Raw genomic sequence first — 20381 nt, forward strand, 5'->3', positions numbered from 1 at the left:
AAAGTGTGAATTTAAAGCCCAGCTCCTGGAAAATGTAAAGATCCCCCTTGCTCTTCTTACACTGAAAATGTCTCTCTGTGGGAGCATTCTCTGGGGCAGTCTCTGTGACATGGGGGCAGTCTCTGTGGGAGCTGTCTCAGGGTAAGTTTCTGTAGGAGCATTCTCTGGGGCTCTCTCTGTGGAGGCATTATGTGGGGCAGACACTGTAAAATGTCGGCTAACTCTTTATGGTCTGGCTGGTGGTAAACTTTGTGGGACTTTCTCTGCAACAGTCTCTGCGACATGGGTGCAGTCTAAGTGGGAGCTGTCCCTATGGGAGCATTCTTTGGAGCAGTCTCTGGAAGTACTGAAAATCTCTGGGACAGTCAGTTGGTTAATTACCCTTTGCAGCAGTCAGTTGGTCAGTCACTCTGTGGAGGTTCGCTGATGTAAGGGGGACTGGATACACTAAGGTAAGGGGGGACACTAATGTAAGGGGGAGTAAGGGCACTGATGTAGGGGGATGTTGATGTAAGGGAGGAGTGAAGGAAATGATATAGGGGGGGGAACTCTGTGATTTTACCCCTTGCCTACCGGGCACTTATACCCCGTTCCTGCCCAGACCAATTTTCAGCTTTCAGCACTGTTGCACTTTTAATGACAATTGCATAGTCATGCAACATTGTACCCATATGAAATTTTTATAATTTGTTTTACACAAATAGAGCTTTCTTTTGGTGGTATTTACTCACCACTGGGTATTTTATTTTTTGCGCTATAAACAAAAAAAAGAGTAAACAATTTGAAAAAAAAATGTTTTTCTTTGTTTCTATTATAAAATTTTTCAAACAGGTAATTTTTCTCCTTCACTGATGTGTGTTGATGAGGCTGCACTGATAGGCAGCACTTATGGGCACTGATGAGCTGGCACTGATAATGGGCACTGATAGGCAGCATTGATGGGCACTGACTGGCCCTGATGATCAGTGCCGATCCCTCCTCTGACAACTGCCGGTTCTAGGCAGTAGGCAGTACTTTCCTCACGTTGTGACAGCGTGAGGAAAGTGCAGCCTATAACCGGCAATTGCATTTCCCGGTGATCAGTGTGTCATTGGACATGGCTGATCACGTGGTAAAAGGCCACTTTACCACATCACGTGATCAGCTGTGTCCATAGGACACAGCGATCACGGAGATCGCCGGGTGCGCGCCCCCTCCCAGAACTGGCCGGCCACAGTGAAACCATCATTCGTCTATCTGCGGTCAGCAAGTAATTAAAGAGGGATTCTGAAGTAAGGGGAACTATGCTGACTCTGATGTAAAGAGGGAATGATGTGGGACACCGATGTAAGGGGGAACCTTGATGTGCATGGGTAGCTCATCATGATTAGTGCATTCCATATGTTGTTTGTTTCTTACCTACTCCCCTGCACTCTACACATTATGTTGTACATTACACAGTCGCGACCAATGTATTCATTGTCTCAACAGCTGCTGGTTTAAATTAAGTTCCTCCTTAAATTTGTCAGTCTGACAAAATGATATCGTTTTGTGTGCATAAAAGCATATGTAATAGAAAATTTTTAAAAACTCATTCTTTCTCCTGAGGTTCATACAGTATGTGTCTGTGACACTGTTGGTTGTGGCACAGTAATTAGGAGTATTTTTGGGGTGCAAGTACTGTGGGATAAGTGTGCAGTGTACACAGCAACAAGGCACAGATTCTGTTTAAACATCCCCTTTAAACCCCTTTACCTTTTACTAGGTACAATCTGGCCATGCCACACCGCAAAACTTGTTTTTCTGTTTTGTCCCAGGGTGCCCTAGGCTTTTCCTAGTCATTTTCACACTTTGTCCCTCAGTTTTGAGTTTTTGATTGTAAATCTGGGCAGGTTACCTGTTATGAGCATTGTTAATGTTTGCATATTATTTATACTGTTTTAATATTGAATGTTAATAATATGTTATTTAAATTTTAGTTTGTAATAGGAATTATAGTTCAGGATGTAAGTAAAAAATGTTTCTTCAGCAAATTTTCCATGTTTTGTCAGTAAAAAAAAGTTATGGCGGGTTGGCAACCCTGCTCCATAGACTTTAACAGGAGCACATGAAAAATGCAGTAAAAAAAAAAAAAAAAAACTTGAAAATGCCCAATTGTGAACCTAGCCTTAAGCTGGTATCAGCCAATTCAACAGAAACCAGCCGACATTCACCCTGTGTGTACAGCAGCCTGTGTGACAGAAGCCAACGGAACATCCGGATTCTGTAGAACAGGCATTATAGAAAAATATCTGCCGATCAGCATCCACTCACTGCTTGCAATCAATGGGCGCAATCACTGACTGGTGCGTTCTTGTGCGGGTGGGCTGTCCCCCTTTCAGAAAACAATAGCTTAGTTGTGAAATAACTGTACTAACATCACATAATTAGTACAGAGCTCTCCTCGCAAGCTCCTCGTAGAGTGTACCAGGCATTATTGTCCCTAAATTATATACTTTATGTTCTTAATTATCTTGTAGCATTGTCAGTTCCCTTAGTAAAGTTGGCCACACGTAGCTAGATTCAATATAAGATTAGCAAAATTGGCTAGCCTTTGGCTACCATTTAGATTATATCCACACTGTCCCTGCTAATACAAAATATACCTTATCTATAAAATCCAATCTGAAACAAAATGTGTATGTCAGACGGCCAGGCATGCACACTGGGGGGGGGAAGGGGGGGCACATTTTGGCATTTTTATTCCTGAGCATTGGAATACCTTGTTCTGGCACTGGTTGGACATGTCCTTTCGGACAATAAGGGTATCCTGTCAACAAGTTCATTTACAGTGGTGGCTATCACTAATTATTTCTTTAGCAATCTTTAGAATTTCAAAGACTCCTTTTTGACATTGGAGACGGTAAGGCTGGCCTACCTCTGGAATATTTTTTCTTTCTGTATCACTCTGTGATGTTTACTATCACCTATTTACAGTACTTGACCTCTTTTCTATTCTGTCCCTTCTCCTTATTACACCTGTGCCCTGCCAGCTTTGTGTCTGTTGGTCTTTAAAGCCATTGCTCTCACTAGCCAATGCCAGTTCTTTATCTCAATTTTTTTACCTGCTTGTGTTTAGTCAGTACCTACTCAACCTTCAATCTCCTGTGTAATCCTGAGTTGGGGCTTTCCACTTCTGACCTTGTGTGTTTTCTGTCCTTGTCTTTGCTAGCTATTAGCTTCTGATTCTGTCTGAAGTTTTACTTCTATTCACATTACCTACCTGTGTCCTGATTGAACCTAGGGTAAACAAAGTTTTGGTATTACAAACACTTTAACCTCCCTAGCGGTATGATTATTTCAGATTTTTGGTGCTGAAAGCGGTACCATTATTTTGCATGGAAATATGTAGTTTTTTTTATTGTAGGCTGTAATATTTAGGAATAACTCACTGAAATCTGTCCGAACAAGAGTCTATTAAACATCCCGGGTATGATAAAATTTGAAACACAAAATCATAAATTATAATTTATTAAATAATCATAAAAAATAATAATATAATAATACATTTAATTCAATAATATAAACAAACCAAAAACACTGAAATTTGAAATATAGCGCCAAGTTCGCACATCACTAAGCAAAGTCTCAAAATTGTTTTCAGTGTCTGATGACGAATTTCCCCACAAATCATTATCACTCAATTCTGCAAGTGGTTCTGATTTACTATCGCTGTTCTCTAGCTGATCTAAACCCGCTTTTGACATAAAGGGACGCTTTTTGGACGCCATGGACATTTCTAAGTTTCCAGGCAGAAAGAACAGTCAAAATGCAGGCAGGGCACAGGACAAAGCACTAGGGACAAAATGTATGTGAAATGGTTTGAAACAGCAATGTTTTACTATGTAAAATTTGTTTTGAAAAAAAAGACTTTTTTAAAAATTTTCAAATTTCCCGCCGGCGCCCGTACGTCCCGACGTCACAGGGACCGGAACACAGAAGCCGGATGCCGGCATCAGCCGGAGGAGATGGCCGGGGACGCTGCAGGGGACACATCGCGTGAGCGAAGGACAAGGTAAGCTCTGCAGGGACTCCCTATGCAGCTCCGCATGGTAAGCCCGAGTGTAGCTCGGGGTTACCACTTTTGGTACTGACATTTTACCTCGAGCTACACTCGGGAATACCGCTAGGGAGGTTAACCACTTGCCCTCCTGAGGATTTACCCCCCCCTTAATGACCAGGCCTCTTTTTGCTACTCAAAGCTGCACTAATTCAACTAATAATTGCGCGGTCATGCAATGCCGCACCAAAACGAAATTTACGTCCTTTTTTCACACAAATAGAGCTTTCTTTTGGTGGTATTTGATCACCTGTGTGCTTTTTATTTTTCACGCTATAAACAAAAAAATTTTGAAGAAAAACAATATTTTTAACTTTCAGCTATAAAAAATATATAGTAAACTCAAAGTTGGTTATAAATTTAGGCCAAAATGTATTCTGCTCCATGTTTTTGGTAAAAATAATCCCACTAAGTGTATATTGATTGCTTTGTGTGAACGTTATAGCGTCTACAAACTATGGTATAGATACTGCAATTTATGCTATTTTTTTGCTATACAGCGCTGCGCTAGTTTAACAGACAACTGCACGGTTATGCAATACGGTACATAAATGAAATTTGGTATGGTATTTGGTATTTGGAAATGGTATTTGATCGCCTGTGCGATTTTTATTTTTTGCGCTATAAAAAAAAAGGCTGACAATTTTGAGGAAAAAAAACAATATTTTGGACTTTTTGCTATAAAACATGTCCAGTAAAAAAAAAATTAAAAATCAAATTTAGTCATAAATTTCTGCCAAAATGCATTCTGCGACATGTCTTTGCTAAAAAAAACCCCAATACGTGTAAATTAATTGGTTTACGTGAAAGTTATAGCGTTTACAAATGGCGGGAAAGATACTGGGATTTTTAGTTTTTTTTTATACTAATAATGGCGGCGATCAGCGACTTATGGCGGTGATCAGTGACTTATGGCGGCGATCAGCGACTTATGGCGGGACTGCGGCAGACATTCTGACATTGGGGGGTACTGACTTGGGGTCACTGACATCCCCAGTGACACCAATACAGTGATCAGTGCAAAAAAAAAAACATGACACTGTACTAATGGCACTGGGGAGGAAGGGGTTAAGTTTATTTGTCAGGGAAAGGGTTAACTGTGTGAGGGGAGTGTTTTACTAGGGGGCGGGGGTGTGTACTGCACGGGACACCACTGACCGGGAGAGAGAAACTCTTCTGTCCCGATCAGCTTGTCCTGGAGCTGTCAGGGAACTGACAGAAAGCACAGCTACTGCAGCTGTGCTCTCTGTCAGCGATTGCCGTCGATCGCCGGGACATAGACGATAACGACCGGCTGTAACCCGGTGACTGACATCCGCGGCTGTGATTGGCGGGACAGGTAGGGCGGCGGTGCGCCTCGCGCGCGCCCCCTACCTGTTTACAAAACACACGTTTTAAAACGTGGTTTTGCCCAGCCGTGCCGCCCTATTTATACAGTGGCTGGGCGTCATTTGGTTAAAGAAATGAATTAGATAGTCCATTTCTGAATCATCTCAGGTTCTGCTATATTTTCTTATGGAAAACAGTACAGAATTTTCTAGATGTCTTGATAATAATATATTAGATATAATTATAATATTGTATGTCGAATCAGAGGATTTACAAGCAATGTATACAATTATATGCCGTATATAATATTAGAAAAAATGGACTTAATAGAACACAGTTTTATTGCACTCGGCAAAGCTGAGATATAAGCAATAATAATGAATAAATGTAAGCCGCAGGATGTCAGAATTTACAGTTTTTAATTACTCTTCCCTTCTGATCTCCAGAAGAAACCATAACACATACCACTACTAGTCACAGTTAAAGATTAGCTATGCTACAAAGTAAAACTGTTAAGAAAGTTTTTGTTATATAATAAGAGCAGTAAGGAGAGCAAGACTCTGTTGACTCTGAAATTAATTATACAAGTGCACACTTAAACCCCTTGCACAAATAAAATGAGCCCACTTGAGTATCACGCTTTATGCAAGTATGCTGAAATATAAACGATGTAATATGCTAATTAAGGGACAATCATATGTTAGCAGGCAGATTCCCTTAGGTGCTTCCAAAAGTAAGCCAAGGAGGCCAGAAACAATTAAGGCAGAAAATCCATTTCATGTAGAATCCACATGAAAGCTCATAGATCAAAGAATAAGCTCGGCCACAATAAAGCTGTATAAAAACTGCTAGATATTTCATAAATTTAGCAATGTTATTCAAACAATTCTAATATCAGAGAGCCATCTCTAACATTTTGTTAGTTTTGATTAAAGCAGGTAATGGTTAAAGCTGCTTTCAGGCTGTCTTTTGCAAAAAAGCGGTATAAACCCATATTATCTTTTGCCGCATTTCTGGTGTGTTTTGCACCTGTGAAAAAAGGACGTGTGACTCAAAACATGCAACATGGCAGGTGCATTTTGTATTAATTTTTGTCACTTTTTTGATGGGTTTTCCATTCATTTCAAAGGGAAGGTGCATTTTTTTTTTACTGCACCACACATGCACTTGAATGCAGCACGCAGGACTTTCAAAAACATAACTTACCCGCAACTAGCTGGTGTGAAGAGTTCCACAGGATTTAATAGTCATACATTTTTCTTTCACTTTTGGTAAGACAAAAACAGAAGAAAAACTGATCAGTGTGAAAGAGCCCCAATACCCAGTTGGACTGTTTTTTACAGTTTGTTTTTTTCATCAAGACTTTCCCTTCAATTCTTGACACAGAAACAGAGCAGGAATTAAAAGAAGACGTCTTCAAAGAAAGAGATATCAGCGGAACAGGTATTCCCATTGGAGTATTTCCCATATACCATAGTTCCTGTGATAGCTTTGAAGATTTCCATCACTTTATGTACTGGAGACAAGGGTCATCAGGATTAATAGTGATGGTGAATTTCCCCAGCTGGGACACAGACAGCAATAAAAAAACCTGGCAAAGATTTTAATACTTCTTTATTGTATCCAAAATTAAAACAATAAGTTCTGGTTTTACATACAATTAAACATCAGAATATTATTTGTCACTTAAAGTGGACCTGCATTGAGAATAATATGGAGCTTTCAATCACTGACTGCTTGTCAGGACCCAGGTCTGAACCTGCAACCTCTGCTGTGGCTGGCAATATTTCTTCTTGCTAAGCCACCTGGGATGCTGGACAGCTCCCTGGACAATTCCTCGAACGATCTTGCCTTGAACCTTGTTTTTTTTTAACCCTTTGTTGTTCCCATAAACTTCCTATTTTAGCTATTCCTTTGCACTTTGTTTGCCAAATTATGGAGTGTGAGAGGAAGAAACAGTACAGCACAAGGAGCCAATTACTTCATGTGCTGATAGGAACCAATGTAATAGGAAGGGAAAGCAAACTGGCAGAACGATGAGCTCATCAATATGCTGCACCTTTTTTCACTGTCCAGTCAGTCGTGGAATTATGCTGGCCATTAAAATTAAAAGTGACTAATACACAACACGTGCGCTAACTAAATACCCCTATATACCCCAAAAAACCTAGTATATGCAATCATCAATCTTCTGTGCACACACCTTCTCCAAAACCATATTATCATAATATTGATAAAAATTATGAATACAAAATGTCAGTGTAAGTAATAGTGCATCAAGTTCATAGTGCTTATGTGGAAAATCACTCCACCAAATAACTCCTTCAGATGCAATAAATCTCCAAACTACTAAGTCTTTATATACATCCAGGGATCTCCATGTCACAATTCCCTGTGTGTCCCTTGTAATAGCACTCACCAGAAGACATAACCCATTAAACTAATAACTGTGTCAACAGTGCTTTATTCATTGCTTGGACAATATATTTTTCTATCACATTTGTTTTAGGATGTTCAATACAAAGTGTATAATGCACAAATCAAAGAACACTTCATTGCATAAAAATGTTTATTATAAAAGTATAGGAACATATGACATATCCTGAGTACTAGGATCAAGCATCATGATATGTGAGTGTAATTTCACTATTGTTTTTAGAACTTCTTTATTATAAGTTATAGAGAGTTAGAATATTTAAGCTATTCTGGTACAGCAGCTTGGTACAGATTGCAAAACGTAGCGTGGATAAAGCAGAATACTGGAATATAACAAAGTATAACAAAAGGCAAAACAGTTTTTTTTATTTTTGGATGCAGCATAAAGGGATTAGAAAACCTGTAAGTTTTTTTTTTATCACTGTCTGTGTCCCCATTAGGGAGATTCACCTCCTTTATTTGTCCTGTTTACTGTTATGACCAAAAGTAAAAGTAACAGAAATAAAAAAAATCCCAAATTTTGGGTTGTCACCAGAATAGGAAAAGAGGAGACATCTTCCAATGGGGACACTAGTTCTGGTAACCCAGGAGACATTAAAATGTAAAAATAAATCTAACATGGATTATACCCTCCATTTAAAAAAAAAAAGTTTTGCCTTTAGTTACACTTTAACCGCTTCCACGCCGCCCTATAGCAGAAATACTGCTACAGGGCGACACGGATGCACAAAATCACATATATATACGTGATTTTGCGGGTAAGGGACCCTACCCGCACCACCATTTGCAACCTCAGCTGTCAATCTCCGGGTCCCGCCCATTAATTCCCCTCTGGCACCCAGTGATCTGCGAGTATTACTGATGGGGGAGAAACCTATATGTAAACAATACAGATCTCTCCCCTGTCAGCTCCTTCACACTACTTTGTATGGCTCTGCATAGCAGAGCCATACAAAACATTCTGCTTACAGTGTAAAGCACACAGCCCACATAGTAAAACAGTACACAATTAACCCTTTGATAGCCCCTTACTGCCCAGTGCCATTAGTACAGTGTCAATGCTTTTTATTAGCACTGATCATTGTATTGGTGTCACTGGGGATGTTAGTGACATCAGGTCAGTTCCCCCCAGTGTCAGAATGCCCGCCACAGTCCTGCAGTCCCATTATAAGTTGCTGATCACTGCCATTACTAGTAAAAAAAAAAAAAAAAAACCAGTATATATACTGCCATTTGTAAACGCTATAACTTTCACATAAACCAATTAATTTACACGTATTGGAATTTGTTTTAGCAAAGACATGTAGCAGAATACATTATGGGCTAAATTTATGATGAAATTTTATTTACATTTTTTTACTGGACATGTTTAATAGCAAAATGTCAAAAATATAAATTTTTTCAAAATTATCTTTGCATTGTTTGCACTCACAGATATCTCTCCTGTCAGTTGCTCCCCCAATCACTGAGTCCTGGCCATGAATCGCTGGCCGGGACCCAGTAATTGACATCTTCAGAAGCCATTGACAGCATACGCGTCACCGTACCTGGAAATGTAAAATCACACATACTTACATGATTTTGCACAGAGCGGGATTCCCTGCTATATGTGGCTGGAAAGTGGTTAAGCTTTTTTTATCTTGTTATATTTGGATGGAGTTCTGCTTTAAGGTGTATAAATAGCCAAATAGTTTTTTAGTTTTGAATAGGGAAAGGTTCAATCCCCTGCTAGTTTTATTTTTTGCTGTCCGTGTACCACTGGGTAAATTTCCCCTGACTTCCTCACTCAGAGACACAAAATGAAGCAAAAGAAAATATTTCAAAGTGAGAGGAATGCCCTTTTTAGACAGCTGTCCCAGAAACAGGTGTCCTTGTTGGAAGATCTGTCTTACTTCTTGTTTGGTCAGCAGTACAAATTTGGAGGAGGAGGATTTTTCTCAATGAGAACACATACAGCAATAAAACTTGACTTTATTCAAAACTGAAAAAAGTTTTCCTAGAGATACACTTTAACTGCTTCCCACCTGGCCACTGCACATTAACAGCCAGGTGGGAGCTTCGCTGTTCTGATTTGATGTACCCGTGCATGTGCCTCGTGTGGCCTCTGGGCTGTGCATCGGCACAATCCTGTAATGGCTGTGTCCCTCGGACACAGCACATCACAAAGCGGGACATAGCTGCTGTGATTAGCCCTCCCAATAACGTGATGGCTGTGTCCAATCACAGCCATCATACAGCGTAAACAAAACCACGTGTCTCTATGATGGCTATCCCATTGAGCTCAGTGACAGCTCAGTGTGGGGGGGGGGGGTGATTTATAAATTCAGCTACACACAGACTGCAGCCATCCCACACAGTACACCAAGCACCATCTGTCCCTGTTCACAGTGCACATCTGTACCAGTGTCCCATCAACATCTGTACCAGTGTACAGTGCACAAAACATCTGTCACAGTGTACTAGTGTCCCATAAACATCTTTCACAGTGTACCAGTGTCACATCAACATCTGTCACTGTGTACCAGTACACAAAAACATCTGCAATAGTGTTCCATTACAACACCAACATACTGATAACCTGTAAAGGATTATAAAGCATTGCCTATGGAGATTTTTAAATATTATAGTGTGGTGCCATTTTACAAGCATGCACAATTTTAAAGCATGACTTGTTTGGTATCTATGAAGTCAGCACAACACCATATTTTATATTTGACAGAAAAATTGGGAATTGTATTGTGTTTGTGTGCATTAAAATTCATTTAAGTGTACATTTGCATGTGTAAAATCGTGTACAAAATCCACTGCGCAAATACAGTGTGACATAAAAATTATTTTATAGGGCCTCTGCGTAAAATATATATAATGTTTGGGGGTTCTAAGTCTGATGTAAGACCTGTCACCTGGCTTGGGTGATTCCCGCAGAGAACTGCTTCCTCGCTGCTGGGACACAGGACCAAGGTATTATAACTGGACATCGAACCCAAGACTAGGAGACACTAGCTTAGACACAAAAACAAGAACTGCTTTACTGAACAGGAACACAGGATTTTATATACTTTAGAAATAGGGGCAGTTCCCTCATGAACAATAAAACCAAATAATACACATTAACATGACACAAAAACATCCCACAATGGTTTGGTAACAAGGTAAAGTGTTACCAAACCAAAATGCTTATCACAGATCGAAGAAGATTAGCAGCCAGACCAAAACAATAGGTGACTCAATTAACAATGGGAATGCACACCTTGGAGGCAAACAATGGAAGAAAGACAATAAACATATCACACCTTAATAAACAGATTACACATAACAAGCAAGAGTCCTCAGCATCAGGTTGTTTTGAGCTGACTATATTAACATCTGCTCTGAGTATAGGAAGAGGGGGTTGAAGCAGTGAATGCTGGTTTGGACCCCAAATCTGTATCCCAATCCTCCAGTTCTCGGGGTAAGTGGGTTTTGGGGAGACATGGACTTGAATCTGAAGGAAAACTACTCCAAAGGTCCCCCCAGGCACACACCTCCCAAAGAATAGAGTCCGCTCAGATGCCAGGGCCATGGTCAGTAGGCAACAGGCTAGCCTGCAGTCCCCTCCAAAGCCATGTCCCTGTTGGGTCTGTCACACTAAGTAATTTTCTAGCAAAAATACAGATTTTTACTTGTAAACAAACAGTGTCAGAAGAAGGCTTGGTCTTAAAGTGAATAATGTCTGAAGGTACTCCTTGGACTTCTCTACATGGCTAGGCTCTGAAAAAGTCTCACAGGAGTAGCAGAATGTGTTTTTGGGTGTAGTTGCAAGCATAACTATGCCATGTGTAAGAAGTAACTTGCTAATATTAAATTTTTGTAAAAAAAAATAAAATAAAAAAAAATTGTATTTAATTTCTTACTTTCCCAAAGAATTGAAGGGAAAAATTACAACTTCAAAAAACTCATCATGCCTTACTAAATTCCTTGGACTATCTACTTTACAAAAAGGGTCATGTGGGGGTTATTTGTAATGTGCTGGCATGTATGGGCCTCAAGAAATGAGATAAGACATCAGCTATGATCAATTTTCAATGATAGGTACCATAGCTTGTAAACTCTATAACTTTCACACAGACCAAATAATATGCACTAATTTGGGTTATTTTTACAAAAAAATATAGCAGTATAAATTTTGGTCAAAAATTATGAAGAAAATTTATTTATTTGCAAAATTGTATAACAGAAGCTAAGAAAAACATTTTTTTCACAATTTGTGTTTTTTTTTGCTTATAGTATAAAAAATAAAAAAAAACAGTGGTGAATAAATACCAACAAAAGAAAGCTCTATTTGTCTCAAAAATATTATAAAAATTTCATATGGGTACAATGTTGATAGTAATTGTCATTCAAAGTGCAACAGCATTGAAAGGTGAAAATTGGCCTGGGCAGGAAGTGGGTGTAAATGTTCAGTATCGAGGTGGTTAAAGGCTATATGTGAGCCTTTTAAAATGTTAAGGTTAAAAGCTCTGACTAACTAGTAGATGCCACATTGTTTATTAACCTGAAAACTTTCTTCTCTGTTCCGTCATCCTGTTACTAGTGGTTTCAATTGTTTAGCTTCAGGACACTTACAAGAAATGTAAAAATCATTGCTTACAGTGCCTTGAAAAAGTATTCATACCCGTTGAAATTTTCCACATTTTGTCATGTTACAACCAAAAATGTAAATGTATTTTATTGGGATTTCATGTGATAGACCAACACAAAGTGGCACATAATTGTGAAGTGTAAAGAAAATGATAGAGGTTTTTCAAAATGTTTTACAAATAAATGTCTGAAAATTGTGTTGTGCATTTGTATTCAGCCCCCTTCACTCTGAAACCCCTAACTAAAATCTAGTGGAACCAACTGCGTTTTAAAATATGCTAATTAGTAAATAAAGTCCAGCTGTGTGTAATTTAATCTCAGTGTAAATACAGGTGTTCTGTGAGGCTCTCTGAGGTTCTGTGAGGTTTGTTAGAAAACATTAGTGCACAAACAGCATCATGAAGGCCAGATAGGTCAGGGATAAAGTTGTGGAGAAGTTTAAAGCAGGGTTAGATTATAAAAAAACTATCCCAAGCTTTGAACATCTCATGGAGCACTGTTCAATCCATCATCCAAAAATGGAAAGAGTATGGCACAACTGCAAACCTACCAAGACATGGCCGTCCACCTAAACTGACAGGCTGGGCAAGAAAAGCATTAATCAGAGAAGCAGCCAAGAGGCCCAAGGTAACTCTGGAGGAGCTGCAGAGATCCACAGCTCAGGTGGGAGAATCTGTCACGGTCTGGATCAGGTTCAGAGACCAGTTGCTACAGCAGTTGTAAGGCTTACCTGAAACCAGCAGGATTGGTACACCAGTGGGTCACCCTGGGAATGACGCAGGCTCACCTGAGGTGTGGGGTCTAAGTATTAACTGGTTTTCCCCAGAGCTCCTAATGGTGGAGATGGATTTGGCTGAGTGCTAATACCAGGTCGCAGATCTCAGGATCACCCCACCAGGGAATGAACAAGCTGGAAACCAAAAGCGGATCAAACAGATTAGGGATCAAACAGAAGCGGAGTCAGTCACAAGCCAAGGGTCGGTCACAAATGGTAGTAGATAGGATGAGGCAGAATCGTAGTCAGTAGCAAGCCAAAGGTCGGTAACGAAGATGTAGACATCAGCAGGAACGGTAAGTGGGATATTAGCTGGGAAGGCACAATAATCTGGCAAAGAGGAAGTGCATAGACATGGCTTTTATAAGGAAGTTCATGAGAGGAACAAGGAGTTCAAGGTTCAAGAGAAATCAAGGCACAAGGCAGGATTATCCAATAGATCAGGTAGAGTGTTGTCCAGCAATCCAGGTAACTCAGTGAGAAGAAACATTGCCTCTCACCGCAGAAGGCCCAGGTTCGATCCCAGGCTCTGACAGTCCTCACAGGACGTCCCCTGGTCATCCTAGGACCAGGCTTGTGGGGAAACCTCTGATGGAATTCTCTTGTTAATCTAGGAGCATGGACATTTTCCTCAGGCTCCCAAGAATTTTCCTCTTGCCCATATCCTTCCCATTGGACAAGATATTGCAATTTTCCTCTAAACATCCTAGAGTCAAGAATCTTCTCCACCACATATTCTTCTTCACCTTGTACCTCAACAGGTGGAGGAGGTGGATGAATTCTTCCAGAGAAAGGATTTTCATGAAATGGTTTGAAAAGTGATACATGAAAAACAGGGTGAATTTTCATACTGTCAGGAAGTTTTAAGCGAAAGGTGACTGGGTTGATCTGAGGAGAAATCTGGAAAGGTCCCACAAACTTTTGGCCCAACTTTGCAGATGGAACATGAGCCTCCAGATTTTTAGTAGATAGCCAAACCTTGTCGCCCACATGAAAGGTAGGAAGTGATCTGCGATGACTGTCGGCAGCCTTTTTATAACATTCCTGCGCTTCCCCCAAGGTCTCGATCAACTTCGCCTGAATCTCCTGCAATGTAGTTACTCTGTTGGCAACAGCAGGAATTTGAGTTGCGATAGGGAGATCAGGAATAAAAACTGGATGATACCCCATATTGATAAAAAAAGGGGCTGGGAGGTGGAGCTATGTTTAGCATTGTTATAGACAAACTCTGCCGTAGGTAAATAGTCCACCCAGTCATCCTGAAGATAACTGACAAAACACTGAAGGTACTGTTCCAAAGTTTGGTTGGTCCTCTCTGTCTGACCATTAGACTGTGGATGAAAAGCGGTGGACAGGTTAACAGTTACCCCTAAAGCTGAACAAAAGCTTTTCCAAAATTTTGATGTAAGCTGTATTCCTCTATCAGATACCACATTATCAGGAATTCCATGTAATTTAAAAACATCTCGAACCATCAACTCTGCCGTTTGTTCAGCAGAAGGTACCCCCTTAACAGGTATGAAATGAGTCATTTTAGTAAGGCGGTCGATGACTACCAAGATAGTAGTCATTTCTTTGGAGGGAGGTAATTCGACTACAAAGTCCATAGAAATTGACCCCCAAGGTCTTGATGGAACAGGAAGTGGCTGGAGCAACCCCAAAGGAAAAGCTCTGGGTGTCTTATGACGTGCACACGTCAGACAAGAGGCCACGTAGCGTTTGATATCCTTCTTGTAACTAGGCCACCAGAAGGAACGTGACAGAAGGTCATCAGTCTTTGAAATCCCAAAGTGTCCTGCCAGTTTGGAGTCATAAACTAATTTGAGGACTTCCACCCGTGCAGACTCAGGTACATAGAGACGATGTGCTAAAGTCCAAAAGCCGTTCTTGTACTCAAGGTTTATGTCTCTAGGAGGATCCCTGAGAGGTGGGTCATTCTCATACCCCTCTTTGAGAAGACTCAAGAATATCTTTGCACTTGTGGCCCCTAGGAAGTTCTTTTGGGTTAGGATTGAACATTCAGAGTTGCCCTCCTGGGGAGGCTCAGACAGCATCCTTGAAAAGGCATCGGCCTTACCATTCCTCGATCCAGGTCGATATGATATAACAAAATTGAATCTGGAAAAGAATAAAGACTGGAAGACAACCTCTTGGCAGAGCGAATGAATTCCAGATTTCTATGGTTAGTGAGAACAGTTACTGTCAGGAATGGACTTGCCAGTGGTGGTGGGACTCACCTGCCTTGTGGGCTGCAGTACCAGGGCTGGCCAGCGGGTGCTGTCAGCAACCAGAGGCTCACTCCTGCAATGAGCCATCACCTGAGGCTGATTACAGCAGGTGTATTTAAGAAATGGCCAGGCCTGTGATCAGGGCCTTGGTGTATGTTTCCCATGAGCCCCTGTACCTGCATCCTGTCTGCTTCCTGCCTGATCCTGATTCTGCTTTAATCCTGACTCTGCATGAACTCTGCCTGTCCTGACCTCGGCTATTCCTGACTACGCTTCCGCCTGCTCCTTGTACCTTGCCTGCCCGTTTGCTACCGACCCGGCCTGCCCGACTACGTTTAGTATTGTTCTTATTGTTATCTGTTGGAGGTTTGGTTGCACTGTGTTTATGTTTAATCTTGCACTGCGTTTATGTATAGTTTAGTCTTTAATAAATTGTATTGTTTATACTATACCTGGAGCCTGTGTTTCCCTGTGTCAGTCCACACATTTCTGGTCATAAGCAGATCCCTAACAGTTACAGGGTGATTAGCCCCTTCTAGCAGATGCCTCCATTCAGAAAAGGCTTCCTTAATTGCCAGTAGCTCTTTATTCCCAATGTCGTAATTTCTTTCGGCTGAGGACATCAAACGAGAAAAGTAGGCACAAGGATGAAGCTGCATTTTTTCATCACTTCGCTGAGACAGGATAGCTCCCATGGCAAAATTGGAAGCATCCACTTCCACTATAAAGGGTACGTCAGGATCGGGATGTACCAAAATTGGTGCAAAAGTGAAAAGCGTTTTCAGCCTTTCAAATGCAGCCTGTGCCTCAGGGGTCCACACGAAGGGTACCCCCTTCTTCATCAGCTGAATGATTGGAGCGATCACTTTAGAAAAATTTCTTATAACTTTTCTGTAAAAGTTGGCAAACCCGACGAAACATTGAACTTCCTTAACATTTTCAGGGGCTGACCAATCTACCACTGCTTTGATCTTCTCAGGATCCATGCTCACTCCCTCTGGAGAAATGATATAGCCTAAGAACTGGATCTGGGTTTGTTCAAACTCACATTTCTCCAATTTAATGTAGAGTCTATTCTTCCTTAATCTTTCAAAGACAGTGCAAACATGTTTGCGGTGCTCCTCCCAATTATTGGAAAAGATAAGGATATCATACAGATAGGCAATCACAAATTGGTCCAACAGATCAAAAAAAACATCATTGATAAAATGCTGAAACGTTGCAGGGGCGTTGCAAAGACCAAACGGCATCACCAAGGATTCGAAAGAGAAGTTGAGTGTCTATTAAAGCCCTTCTCCAAATTCTCATTGATCCACACCCTGAGTACTTTTAATTCAGGTTTTGACCTGGGAGCAGCTCAATGGGGCAAGCATATGGGCGATGAGGGGGTAGCTCCCTGGTCTCCTCCTCCCATGCTCGATTGCAGGACTTCTCCAGGACTTCCCCCATCCTCTGGAACTCCCTACCCCAATCCATCAGACTGTCGCCTACCCTCCTCACCTTCAGACGCACCCTGAAAACCCTCTTCTTCAGGGAAGCCTACCCCAACCTCACCTAACACCCGACCTCACCTAACAACTAACATCCTCCACTCCTCCCGCCACTCCATCCCCCACAGCCATCTCCTCCTGTGCCACCTTCCCCTCCCTCATAGATTGTAAGCTCAAAAGAGCAGGGCCCTCGAACCCCTCGTGTATTGTATTGTTACTGTCTTGTCTCATGTTCTGTCCCCCCTGCTACTGTACAGCGCTGAGCATACCCATTGGCGCTATATAAATACTGTATAATAATAATAAATCTGCATTTTTCTTGTCACAGACATCCTGGAACTCATGGTAATGTGGGGGCAAATTGTCATATGACTGGATAGTTACTATATCACTTTGCGCTTCCTTGGTCGGTGACGAACTTGGTCGGCAAGGTTTTTTGCAATATTTTTCCCAGTGGGGGGGAACGTAAAATCTATAGTCCGTGCTCCCCAGTTGATGGAAGGATTGTGAGTGGAGAACCAAGGAATGCCCAGGATGATGGGAAACTTGGTTGACTTAATCAGCTGAAAGCTGATGGTCTCACAATGGTCAGCCTCAAACAACAGTACCAGGGGAACCGTTTTATGGGTAACAGGTCCTGAAGATAAGGGTGGCCCATCAACTGTCTCCATATCAATAGGGGTAAATGTATCTCTTGCTTGAATATTATTGTTGTTGGCAAACTCTATATCCATAAAGTTCCCCCCAGCCCCGGAGTCCAGCATAGCTGAGCAGGAGATTTCACAGCCCTCAGATACAAGTTTAATGAGGATAAAAAAATGAGAGAGTAGTGAGTTCACTTTATTCTCTTCAGGAATCAGTGGGGAGACAGACTGGCTTATAGAGAGTTTATTTGTTCAGGCGCAATCACATCAGTCACAGCAATTGTTCTTCTAACTTTGTTAGGACAATTAATTGCATAATGAACAGAATCCCCACAATATAGACATAAATTCTCTGAACGTCTTCTCTCTTTCTCCTGAATGGAAATGGATCTCTTGATAGCATCGACCGGCATAGGCTCAGGAGTGTTAGAACCCAGAGAGACTCTTGAATCCTGCTGAACAAATGGACTAGCAGAGAGATGCATGCCCTTATTACCTCCAAACATTCCCAGCCTCTCCTTCCTCCTTTCTGTAAGTCTTTGATCGATTCGGATACACAATTTGATGAATTCCTCAAGATCATTAGGTATATCTACTCTGGCAAGCTCATCCTTTACCTGTTCAGAAAGCCCTTGGCGGAACTGGCTTTTTTGTGCTGCAGGGTTCCAAGTGGTATCTGCGATCCAACTTCTGAACTCGGCTGTGTATTCAGCGACCGAGTGTCTACCCTGCCTCAGACTATGCAATTTTGCTTCAGCAGTAGCACAACGGTTGGGATCATCAAAAACCTGATTCATCGTGGTCAAAAAGGTATCAAAATCATTCAACATGCCATGGTTTTGCTCTATATAAGGGGAGGCCCAAGCTAGAGCTTCCCCAGTCAGAAGCCCAATATTAAACATTACCTTCTTTTTCTCTGAAGTAAACGCAGCAGGGTACATTTGGAAATATATGCGACATTGATTAAGGAAAACCCTGTAGCGGCGGCGGTCTCCATTAAACTTAGATGGTTGGGGCTTATGTGAGCTAGTATCATCTCGGTTCAGCAGTTGTCTCTGTAGAGCCTGAATCTCCCCCTGTTGCCTATCCACAATGCTTTCTAGTTTGGCAACTTTTTCTTGATGGGTAACCCCAAATTCCTGTAGCTCAGCAATTTGCTGCCTAACGTTTGCCATAGCGGTCTCCATGTTTGGGCCACATTATTCTGTCACGGTCTGGGTCAGGTTCAGAGACCAGTTTCTACAGCAGTTGTAAGGCTTACCTGAAGCCAGCAGGATTGGTAGACCAGCGGGTCACCCTGGGAATGACGCAGGCTCACCTGAGGTGCGGGGTCTAAGTATTAACTGGTTTTCCCCAGAGCTCCTAATGGTGGAGATGGATTTGGCTGCATGCTAATACCAGGTCGCAGATCTCAGGATCACCCCACCAGGGAATGAACAAGCTGGATATCAAAAGCGGATCAAACAGATTAGGAATCAAACAGAAGCGGAGTCAGTCACAAGCCAAGGGTCGGTCACAAATGGTAGTAGATAGGATGAGGCAGAATCGTAGTCAGTAGCAAGCCAAAGGTCGGTAACGAAGATGTAGACATCAGCAGAAACGGTAAGCGGGATATTGGCTGGGAAGGCACAATAATCTGGCAGGAGGAAGTGCATGGACATGGTTTTTATAAGGAAGTTCATGGGAGGAGCAAGGAGTTCAAGGTTCAAGAGAAATCAAGGCACAAGGAAGGATTATCCAATAGATCAGGCAGAGTGTTGTCCAGAATCCCAGGTAGCTCAGTGAGAAGAAACATTGCCTCTCACCGCAGAAGGCCTAGGTTCGATCCCAGGCTCTGACAGAATCTGTCCACAGGACCACTATTAGTCATGCACTCCAAAAAGCTGGCCTTTATGGAAGAGTGGCAAGAAGAAAGCTATTGTTGAAATAATGCCTTAATAAATTCCATTTGCAGTTTGCAAGAACCCATGTGGTGGGAGACAGCAAACATGTGGAAGAAGGTGCTCTGGTCAGATGAGACCAAAATTGAACTTTTTGGTCTAAAAGCAAAACGCTATGTGTGGCAGAAAACTAACACTGCACATCACCTTGAACACACCATGAACACACCATAAAACAAGGTGGGGGCTGCATTATGTTGTGGGGATGCTTTTCTTCAGCAGGGACAGGGAAGCTGGTCAGAGTTAATGGGAAGATGGATGGAGACAAATACAAGGCAAGCAGAAAACCTGTTAGAGTCTGCAGAAATCTTGAGCCTGGGGCAGAGATTCACCTTCCAGCAGAACAACGACCCTAAACATACAGCCAGAGATCAAAGCATATTCATGTGTTAGAATGGCTTAATCAAAGTCCAGACCTAAATCCAATTGAGAATGTGTGGCAAGACTTGAAAATTGCTGTTCACAGACGCTCTCCATCCAATCTGACAGAGCTTGAGCTATTTTGCAAAGCTGGTAGAGACATCCCCAAAAAGACTTGCAGCTGGAATTGCAGCGAAAGGTGGTTCAACAAGGTATTGACTCAGGGGGGCTGAATACAAATGAACGCCACACTTGTCACATATTTATTTGTACAAAATGTTGAAAAACATTTATAATTTTCCTTCCACTTCACAATTATGTGCCACTTTGTGTTGGTCTATCACATAAAATCCCAATAAAATACATTTACGTTTTTGGTTGTAACATGACAAAATGTGGAAAAGTTCAAGGGTATGAATACTTTTTCAAGGCACTGTAATCTTATGCAACAGGGCTCCTGCAAAATAATGTGAAAACATGC

The 20381-nt window shown here is 41.5% G+C and overlaps 1 protein-coding gene across 1 annotated transcript in view; it reads right to left on the reverse strand.

Annotated features, from left to right (window-relative positions):
* LOC149460862 (uncharacterized) overlaps positions 1 to 20381 on the reverse strand; it is a 98171-nt gene that overhangs the window by 52168 nt on the left and 25622 nt on the right. The window contains exons 2-3 of the mRNA XM_089679172.1: positions 14932 to 15105; positions 13739 to 14392 (exon numbers count right to left, since the gene is read on the reverse strand). Of these exons, the coding sequence (XP_089535298.1) occupies positions 13739 to 14392; positions 14932 to 15105 (828 nt within the window). The remainder of the gene's footprint in view (positions 1 to 13738; positions 14393 to 14931; positions 15106 to 20381) is intronic.

The sequence above is a fragment of the Staurois parvus genome, unplaced genomic scaffold (genome assembly GCF_062004578.1).
Source record: "Staurois parvus isolate SC_StPar_1 unplaced genomic scaffold, SC_StPar_1.0 ptg000218l, whole genome shotgun sequence".
NCBI classification, from domain to species: domain Eukaryota; kingdom Metazoa; phylum Chordata; class Amphibia; order Anura; family Ranidae; genus Staurois; species Staurois parvus.